This window comes from Mus caroli, chromosome 6 (assembly GCF_900094665.2).
Source record: "Mus caroli chromosome 6, CAROLI_EIJ_v1.1, whole genome shotgun sequence".
NCBI lineage: Eukaryota > Metazoa > Chordata > Mammalia > Rodentia > Muridae > Mus > Mus caroli.
This window is the reverse complement of record NC_034575.1, coordinates 83,058,019-83,068,681: the sequence shown is the minus strand read 5'-3', so window position 1 is coordinate 83,068,681 and position 10,663 is coordinate 83,058,019. Positions and strand designations below refer to the sequence as shown.

Genomic DNA, 10,663 nt, shown 5'->3' with positions numbered 1-10,663 from the left:
GTGGATGGTCAGGTTTGCATTATTCCAGGAACAGGGCAGGGCAGGGCAGGGCAGGCTGAGAACACCAGTCTAGTGTCTAGATGGTGAGAACAGGAGTGGAGGCTAACAGCCTCAGGTTTCTTTCATCCATCCATCTGATCTGCCAAATGTTGAGGGTGTCACTATAAAAGACAGTGACCCTGCCACCGACAATGAAATGCTGAAGCCAACAGACCATGGGCAAAGGAAACCAGACATTCTAACAAGTGTCATGAAGATAAAAGCCATGAGGTACAATTGAGAGTGCCTTTGAGACCATGGTGGGCTTCTATGACAAGACAGTACACAAGCTTAGACACAGGAGAAGCTATTCAGGTGTTAACAGAATCCTGGCAGGTGCTAAGGTCCAAGGTGGAAGAAGTTTGATCTGTGCAAAGAAAGACCACACATAAAGGGAGAGTGCTGCTAGTGCTGCTAGTGGGGAAGTTCAAGGCCATGTCAGTTAGGGCCTTGATCTTGGTGACACAGAAATTTATTTTACATTTTTAGCAGATGATGTTGTAAACAGATCAAAAAAAAAAATCCCTGAAACTCTCTATTAAAATGTCTCATACAAATAAATTATCCATTAAAACCCAAGAGAGATCACCACCTACTTGGTGTGGCTTACTTGAATGAAAATGGCCCCCATAGGTCCATAGACGTGNCACTATTAGGAATGTTACTCCTTGTTGGAGTAGGNGTGGACTTTTTAGAGGAAGTGTGTCACTAGGGATGGACTTTGAGGTTTCAGAAGNGCAAGCCAGGACAAGTGTAGCTCTCTCTTCTTGCTGCCTGCTGATATGGCTATAGAACTCTCATTATGTCCCCAGTACTATGTATGTCTGCCTGTGTGTGGCTATGCTTCCTGCTATGATGATGATGATAGAATAAACCTCTGAACTGTAAGCCAGTCCCAATTAAATGTTTTCTTTATAACAGTGGTCATGACATCTCTTCACAGCAACAAAACCCCTAAGAGACTTGGTATGAGAGTATATAGCACTAAACTCTTCCGGGATTCTAGACTGAAAAGCAGTAGGAAGAATGAGGAAAGAGGCATCTTGAAAACCTTCAGGAATTTCCCACACTACCACGTGTGTTCCTGGCTCTGCAATCCTAATCTAAAGGGCTCCTGTGGAAGCTGTGGAGGTTAGCCAATGTTTCCAATCCTAGTTATTATTTGTACTCGGGTGTATGCAGAATCTATGTCTGGGAGCATACATGCCACATGTGTGAGTGCCCATGGAGATCAGAAGATGGTGGTGGATGCCTGGAGCTGAATTCACAGGCAGTGGTACACTGCTAGACAGAGGTGCTGGGGTCCCCTGGAAGAGTAGCATGTACACTTAGCCACAATGCCATCTCTTCCATTCCACAATGCCAGCCCTTCCCTCCCAATCTTGAAGCAGCCAATCAAAGACCTTTGACTGCTCGAAGGAAAGAAAAACTAAGCTGATTCTGTCAACTTGTCAAGGTCTAGACCTGGAAAGCATTAAGAACTGGGGGGGAGATGAAGAGAAATAACTGCCAGATACTTCTAAGGAGTGGGATTTAATTCCTCAAAAGGAGACTTCACATTACCCACAACCCTGCCCCCCAAAAAGATATGGGGAAGGGAACAGGAAGTAGCCTTTAGCATTCACCAGTATGAGTGCATCCCCTAATCATTCCAAAAGCCATCCCACTGAGACCTACCCAGCTTTACTTTCTAGCTACTTCCTAAGAATCAGTAGCAGAGCATAAACCAAAAATTCAGAGCTCCAGCAGTGACATCCTTCACTGAGTCTGGCCCAAAGGGTTCAGCTAGAGGCAGAACCTGGAAGGGACCCTAGGTCTCCTGACTCATATTCCCTATCAACTCTCATTATGTATTATTATATTATAAAGTAATGAAGTACCTACAGCAAATAGGTACCAGATGGGTCACCCACAGCTCTGTTACCACACTAGGCCACTATGTACACCTACTCTTTCTATCATATGCTTATGGCTTCTATTATCACAATACAATCATATTGGACTAATGTTCTTTCCAAGACAGAGGCCTCTTCAATTTGTCATAAACATAATGAAGAATGAAAAACAAAGAAGATGTGGTGGTATATTCCTGTAATTTGGGTACACGGGAGGTAAAGGCAGGAAGATCAATAGTTAAAGGTTATCCTTGGCTGCACCGCAAGATAGAGGCCAACTTGGTCTCAATGAAAATTTCCCCCCATCCCAGTGTACTAACAATAATTTTACTAAGCAAGATTTAGAGCATATGTGGTACAAACTGAAGTGATTTTATTCTCTTTTTAAAGATATGTCTCGGGGGCTGGAGAGATGGCTCAGTGGTTAGTTAAGAGCTCTGACTGCTCTTCTAGAGGTCCTGAGTTCAAATCCCACAACCACATGGTGGCTCACAACCATCTGTAATTAAATCAGACGCCCTCTTCTGGGGCGTCTGAAGACAGCTACAGTGTACTTACATATAATAAATAAATAAGTTAAAAAAAAAAAGATATGTCTGTCTGTTTTATAAAAAAACTTAAAATATCCAACAGCATCCAATTACCAGGAATTGGAATTCAGATCCTTGTTATCAAAAACTTAAAAGCAGAGCTCTCCAGAGGCCCTAGAAGCCCTGGGATACAGGAATCATACTGCTAACCCTAAATTGAGTCCTATGTACCTACCTGGAGCATCAGGTACTTGAAGAGGAATGAAGGGATCAGACACACTTAGAAGTGGGATGCCAGAGTCCACAGCCTGCCCCCCCTTCCTTTTTTCAGCTGGAGTTAGTTGGAGAGGAAAGATCAGGAGAGAAAATGAGAAAAGCAGAAAATATCAAGTAAATATTGTTGAATTTTCTTGTGTACCTCAACACCTGCATGTCTTGAAGGCGCTGAGTCTTACTGAACCACTGTGGTGTCTAACAGAGTGCTGGGCAGTGGTATGCGATAGATAGGTCCCAGCCTCCAGTCTTACCTGATACTATTGCTCTCCATGCTCTACTTGGCAAACTTCAGAGGTCCAGAAACCTAAGTTTCTTATATGACTAGAAGACCTAGGATCCCTTTCAGGTTCTACCTTTAGCTGAACCTTGAGAGCCCTGGAAATTTCTACTACTATTTTTTTATTTTTTTTCAGCAACCCCCCACCCTAAAGACCCAGACCAAGAGACTAGCCAGTGCTCTGCTTTCAAACAAGCATCAGAATCTGGGACTCTTGGTTTCTACTTCAACATTCTTTTCATTTTAGTACTCGGTTTGGTTTTTAATTAAAATTTCATTTTGATTTCTATTTGATTTTTTTTTGAAAGTCAGGTATGGTGATATACATTAAACTGCTAGCACTCTAGAAACTAAAGCAGGTATATCAGGAGTTTAAGGCCAGCCTGGTCTATGTCCATAGCGAGACTTGATCTCAAACACAACACAAAATCAAACCAACCAAACCAAACCAAAGAAAACAGAATAGTGTACAGACTCACAGGAGTTGCTGCAGGCAGTATGGGCCCTGCACCCAGCTTCCAAACCACACTTTCTATAAGAGCAGCACAGCACTACCCACACTATATAATGGTAACTTGAACTAGTTAGTTTTCCCTTGTACCCTGCGAAAGTTTGGATTTGGGATATGCAGTTAACTGTCAATGTCTAAGAAAGAATGTCTTGATTGTATCACCAGGATGAGACGACCCACCTTGAATATGGTAGCACCATTGGCCTAGCCCTGGACGGAATGACAAGAGACTGTGCTGCACACCGGCATCCCTGTAGATGCTGTGGCAACTGTGAAGTAGCTGTACTGCTTCTTAAACATTTTTTTTTACTTTGATTTATTTTGTGTATATGTACATGCATATGGGCCGTGGAGGTCAGGACACCTGCAGGAGATGGCTCTCTGCTTCCATCAGGTGGGTTCTAGAGATCAAATTCAGGTATCACATTTGGTAGCAAGCACCCTTACTGAGCCATCTTGCCATACCCACCCCCATACAGATTTTTCTTTTATTTATTATGATGTGTGTACAGTGAAGGGGGTAGTGTGTGTGAGATGTGTCTATGTAGACAAGTGTGTACAGTGTATATGTATGTGAGATATGTCTGTGTAGGCATGCATGTACAGTGTATGTGCATGATGTATGTGCATGATATATGTGCATGATTTATGTACAGCATGTGTGTGTGTGAGATACGTCTTTGCAGACATGTGCGTACAGTGTGTATGTATGTCTGTGCGCGCACACATATGGGTATACAGTGTGTGAAAGAGAGATGTGTGTGCAGGCATGCATGTACAGAGTATGTGTGGGGTCCTCTCCTTTCATCTTGAGGTTCTAGGGATGGAACTCAGTTTTCCAGGCTTACGTGGCAAGCACCCATGTGTGCTGAGTTATCTTTCCAGCCCCCAGGATATACTTTTTGGGCTTACTCTGTCCACCCTGAATCTTGTCTCTTTTGACAGCAGTTGACTTGACTTGGCTCTTCTTTCCCAGCTTCCTTCTCTCTGAGAGCTTGGTCCCCCTGCTTCTTGCCCTCTCCTCATTTTCCAGAATCCCATGCTCCTGTGACAGATTCCATTACTGTCATAATAGCCACACCTATGTCCTACCCAATGCCAGCTTCTCAAGGGCAGCAAGGTACAGTCTGTGACATACAATAACGTGAAAGACAATGATGGCAAATCATTGATGAACTAGCAAACCCCTGTTTCCTGGACCTGGCAGCATTACTCACACTGTGGTTTTGAGAACAGCTGGTGCCTACATCTACTGCAGAGACCATCAAAATGAAGGAATCCAGATTCTAAGCCCTGGTGTGTGAACAGGGCATATTTGGCCTTTCCTCGGGCTAGCAGGGCCCCATCCAGGTAAAGGATCTGTAGGAAGATGCGGTAACAGACAAAGTCTGGGGTAGGAAGGCCCTGAAGTGACAGAGAGTACAGGGAGCTGCAATGGTAAACTCACTCAGGTAGCCCAGCACAGGAAAGTGTAGTGAGGGTACAGGAACTTGGGAGGCACCTACCACCATGTGGGTTCTGGGACGCAAACTCAGATGGCAACGCTTGATGTTAAGTGACTTAATCTACTGGGCCATAGCACTCGCCCATGCCAGATTTATCAGGTGGAAACAACAACAACATTCAACAACAACAGGTTTTAAAATAAAAAGATAGACATCGAAATCTTAAATCNAAACCTAACATTGTAGAAAATTATGGTCACATGTATTTTGGTGAGGAAGAGCTATAAATTTCATTAGGTTCACAAAGATAGCTGTGACCCTAAAAATGTTAAATGCAGATTGCACATTATGGCCCCCAAAGGTTAATATATATGAATGTTTGGTCCCCAGTTGGTAGAACTGTTTGGGAAGAATTAAGAAGTGTGGCTGGCCTCTTTGGAGAGGTATGTCATCAGCCAGCGGAGAACTTAGAAGTTTCCAAAGCCTGTGTCAGGCCCAGGGTCTCTCTCTCGTTGCCTGCTGCCTGCAGATCAGGACATAAAGCTCTCAGCTACTGCTACAGCACCATGCCTGTCTGCCTCCTGCCATGATGACCTTGGACCAACCCTCTAAAACTGTCAGCAAGCCTCCAATTAAATGTCTTTTTTTCTAAGAGTTGTCTCTTCATAGCAACAGAGCAGTGACTAAGACAGACATCAAGATGATGGCACTCTGCTATGTCTACGTGATGAGAGCATGGGCAATCTGGACTACACAGATCTATGTAACTTTTATATAGTAAATACAGGTAATTTTTATCAATAACGGGGGAAACAAGTCTCTTATTGCTTTGGTTTTTTTTTGTTTTGGTTTGTTTTTTTTTTTTTTTTTTTTTTTTGTTTTTTTTTTTTTTTTTTTTTTTTTTTAGAAAGGGGTTTTCTCTGTGTAGCCCTGACTGTCCTGGAACTCAGAAATCCACCTGCCTCTGCCTCCTGAGTGATGGGATTAAAGGCGTGCGCCACCACACCCGGCTATTGCCTTGATTTTTAAAATGCCCATGTACATATTAGTAGACTATCAAGTATAAGATAGGATCTAATTCTTAGAATCCTTCAAGTCATCCCAGAGGCCCGAAGAGCAATGACAACACTTGCCAGAGCACTAATCCTTAAATTCCCTGTGTAAGACCCACTCTGCACTAGGGAGAAGTACTCATGTGTATTCACCACACCACTCTACCACTTGAGGTCAAAGTGATTTTAGANGGTCCTTAAGTATTTTCTCATTGAACAACTACTGAATGAATGAACAGAAAATGATTTACTACCAGAAACCAGGTTCTTTGTATGCTAGAGCTACCCATGAAGTGGAAACCTGAAGGTAACAACAGCAAGCCTCGTGTCTCAGACATGTGTCACACTCACCAGTTCCAGCAGAAAAAGAAGGAGTGGTGAAGGCATCCCCTTGTGTTGGCTGGAAGCCTGGGATCAAACTCTCTGCAGAGCCACCAAGCTTCTCAGGCAGCTTTCCTAGAGGGACAAAACACCACTTTGCTCATTTTTGCAGAATCCTCAGGTGCACTTACCACATTTATGGCAACATTTTTACCACTAAAAAGTCCTTGTGTGCCAAGCAGCTTGAGAACTGAGGTGGACTGGCAGAGAGGGAAGTGTGAGGTATTGTTCCACTGACGGCGGAACAACAGTGAGTGATACAGACTGGAAATCACAAATAGACACAAAGGTTTATTAACAAGTCCCTGGGCAGGAAGAGATGAGACGGTTCATCCTATTGTGCTTCCAGAAGTTCAATTCCCAGCACCTGTATCAGGCAGCTCACAGCTTCGTGTAACTCAAGCTCCAGGGCATCTGACACATCTGGCTCCCACAGGCCTGCAACTCATGTGCACATAAGCCACATATGGACATNCACATACACATAGTTTAAAAGTAAAAACCCCAAGGCCTCATTAATTAGACACAAACATACTAATTTTCAATAATGCAGGAAGAAACTTCTGTTTACATAACAGGATAAGAAGCGTCAGAGATAACAATGAAAATGACTTNTCAAAGAAAATCAAATCCTGTGCCGTGTTCTATTTAAAAGGTTGAACCAGCCTGGCCTGGTCTACAACTTTAATCCCAACATTTGGAAGGCAGAGAGGCAAGTGGATCTCTGTGCATTTAAGGCCAACCTGGTCTACACACACTTTCTAGAGCAGCCAGGGCTGTACAGTGAGATTCTGTCTCAAAATGAAATAAAATTAAATGGTAGGAAATTATGTATTTAAAACACCACTGAAATGCAGTGGTTCTCAACATTCCTAATGCTGCAACCCTATAATACAGTTCCGCATGTTGTGGTGGTGACCCCAATCATAAAATTATTTTTGTCGATACATCATGACTGCAATTTTTATACATTTTTTTTTCTTCGAGACAGGGTTTCTCTGTAGAGCTCTGGCTGTCCTGGAACTCACTTTGTAGACCAGGCTGGCCTTGAACCTAAAAATCCATCTGCCTCTGCCTCCCAAGTGCTGGAATTAAAGGCGTGAGCCACCACTGCTGGGCAATTTTTATACTCTTATAACTCATAGTGTAAGCATCTGATATGCGATTTCTGTGGAAGGGTTGTTTGACCACCAGAGGACTGAGAAGTGCTGTGGTTAGTCAGGTAAAGCAGTTCCTATATTCACTGGTCTGGTCACTCTTTTGCTCTGTGCTTTNAGTGCATGAAGGATCATGAACAGTGGAGAGAATTCCCAGGTGCCTGTGTGGTATGTGTATATCTGCCGATGTCTGTGTGGATGTCTGTATATCTTGCCTTCCAAATTAGGCTATGGCTATTTTGGATAGAACCTCATTTTTTTTTTTAATTGAAAGAATGTCCTTTCTATGATGAGTCAACAACAACATGGACTTGTGATCAGGACTCGCATCCTGTGAGGCACACCTCAACCACTATCTCTAGAGCAAGCCCCTGAGGATGAGGGCGACAGTCACCATTCTCCTAGCAATCCACTACTCAGTTTACCACAATTATCCCAGGTTATGCTACTACATCTTTCCAAAGTTTCTCCTTCTATGATTGCACACTCCCTGCTGTCGCTCACAGTTGGTCAGCGTTTAAGAAAAAAATAAAAATCAGTGCTCCAGCAAAAATGAAGATCAGTCTGCAGACCCCCAACCCAGTCCTCTTCAAGATGGTCCGAGCTGACCTTTCCCAAGCATATCCCTCTACAGCTAAGACACAGACACATTCAAGTTTATCCTCAGCTGACTTGCAGCCAAGAAGCACAGAAAAGCCTCAGCTGCTCACCTTCCCCAAGCTTGGCGAAGTCCTTGTTTAGCAGCTCTTCAGCTGTGAGTTTGGAGAAGTTGTCATCATCAAAAGGATTCCATGTGGAGCCTTCTGAAGCATTAGAGACATTCTGCTGCGAAGTCCGTGGAGAGCCTGAGGGAGTGGTGGTTGCAGACCTGGGAAGGTTGGCACCCCAAGGGTGAAGGGAAAGAAAGTTAAACAAAGCAGAAGGACCCAAATGATTTTCTTTCATTATGGTATCAGTTCTTTTCTCAGTTAAACCACAATTTCCCAGTGTTTTCCTAAAGGACTTCCCACAGAAACTGGAAAGTTTAGTCTTTACAAATGCTGTCTCCTTCACTTCAGCTCTCAGGAAATCTTGCAGCGTGTCTGTCNTTTGCAAGACCCTTGAGGTTAGGGTCTACAGCAACCTATGCTGAGGCCTGTGTGTCAAGCATAACAAATCCCCTTTCTTGGCTGCCTCTGAACTTTCAGGATCCAGGCAGAACTTAAGCTATCATCCCATGTTCAGAACATTGTTTAATGGCAGAAGCATTCTATCACTAAACAAAGACATGCCACTACTTTATATGTTTAGATGACCTACTTTTCTTTCAGTCTTTCTTGATTTAAATATGATTAATCGTAGATAGCATGGTTTCAAGAAAGCTATGGGTCTAAAATTACACTGATTTCACAATGGTCAATAAGACTGACTATACCTGAAGCAGAGAACCAGCAACCTATCAGGTTCATGAAGGTTGGCCAAATACACAAAATTCATGATCAAACAGTGTGATTTATGCTTTTAAGAAGAAAAGATCCTAGACAAAGTACTGTAGGAGAGGAAAGAACAGCACCTCACACAAACCTAAGGAGTCAAAGCATATTCCCAGCCGGGCGTGGTGGCGCACGCCTTTAATCCCAGCACTTGGGAGGCAGAGGCAGGCAGATTTCTGAGTTCGAGGCCAGCCTGGTCTACAAAGTGGACAGCCAGGACTATACAGAGAAACCCTGCCTTGAAAAAACAAACAAAAAACAAAAACAAACAAAGCATGTTCCCTCTGGGAGAGGAGAAGCAGCAGCTCCAAAGGTCACAAAGAGCCAAGTCACCTGTGCAGACAATGCTTGCTGAGACCNCACCTTCAAAGTGCTGGGCGTCCAAAGTGTAATCGTCAGTACAGGGAGAGTTAAGACAGAGCATAGAGCAGATGGGGGAATGGAAACTGAGTCTTATGGTCTGTAGAGTGCACACACTGGGGACAAGCTCATGATCTCTTACTAATACAGATATCCACTGGCATGTGCTTACTGTCACACCGCCACAAGCTTATGCAAAGAATCATATGGTAGCAACCCAGAGCAGACCTTGTCCACATGATAAGAACAAACATACTTAGATTTATTGAGACTGGCCTCAGCTGCAGCTGCCTGGAGCAGCTGGGTTGATTTGCTGGCAGGAACCCCAAAGACTGCACTGTGGGTTACATCACTGAGAATCCGTCTGTGCCCAGCACGTTGGGTTTTGGGCGATGATGGAGGAGTGAGAGATCCAACTTTCTGTCCCTGGATGGTTGGAGGTGGAGTGGTCTGAACTTTTGGTTGTTGTCTCGCTGGGGCTTGAATCTGCTAGGGAGAGAAAAATGCAGAGCTTCATTATGGAAAAAAAAAAAAAAAAAAAGAGGAGAAAGAAATGGGAAAGAAAAGCAAATCAACGCCCAGGTATAGTAACACTCCATTTGCTCATATAACACTTGAATGGCTAAGGCTACCAAAGCCAGAAAGAAAACCACGGCAACAGCCACCTGAGCTGCAACAGAGACTGACACCGCCAAGGCCTTGCCTGGCTCTTACACAGACTCAGTCTCCCTTAGCTTCAATAGACACATCAACCGGATGTAATACACCTACCAGCCCAAGACCACAGAAGCTATTCTCAGTCCTAAAGACCCGGAAGGCAACTTAAAGAACTGATGAGAACAAACAGTCCCTCACCAAGGATGCTTACACAGGACAGGCAATAGCCTCTGCCTTCTATTGCAGCTAGAAGACAAGACACACTCCAGCCAAGATGCTTTGGAGCATAGTCGTTTCTGCTGAGAGTCTGGGTTCCCTCCTATACTGAGTAGAGTGAGTCAGACAATCTCAGAGTAAAACATGGAAGCTCTTTTTTTTTTTTTTTTTTTTTTTTGATGTTGTTAAAGGTCTTCACTTCACTGGTGGGATAGATCCACAACAAACTATTTTGTTTCAACCCCATGGCAAAAGTGCAGCATAATTTAGTGGGATTTGCTTGCTCCAATCTTCATTAAGAAAATGGTACTGAAGATCAGCAGAAAATCCCGGGAGACAGAAAAAAAAACCTTAATGATGACTGAGTTAACTGAAGGATCCTTGAGAAGTGGTCC

General features: G+C 43.6%; 1 protein-coding gene across 2 annotated transcripts in view; it reads right to left on the bottom strand.

Moving 5' to 3' along the window:
• Aak1 (AP2 associated kinase 1) overlaps positions 1-10,663 on the bottom strand; it is a 142,752-nt gene that overhangs the window by 17,039 nt on the left and 115,050 nt on the right. The window contains exons 13-16 of one of the 2 annotated variants that reach the window (XM_021165060.1): positions 9,652-9,884; positions 8,274-8,431; positions 6,377-6,481; positions 2,700-2,795 (exon numbers count right to left, since the gene is read on the bottom strand). In XM_021165060.1, coding sequence (XP_021020719.1) covers positions 2,700-2,795; positions 6,377-6,481; positions 8,274-8,431; positions 9,652-9,884 — 592 coding nt within the window. The remainder of the gene's footprint in view (positions 1-2,699; positions 2,796-6,376; positions 6,482-8,273; positions 8,432-9,651; positions 9,885-10,663) is intronic. The other variant, XM_029478858.1, reaches the window with a different exon arrangement.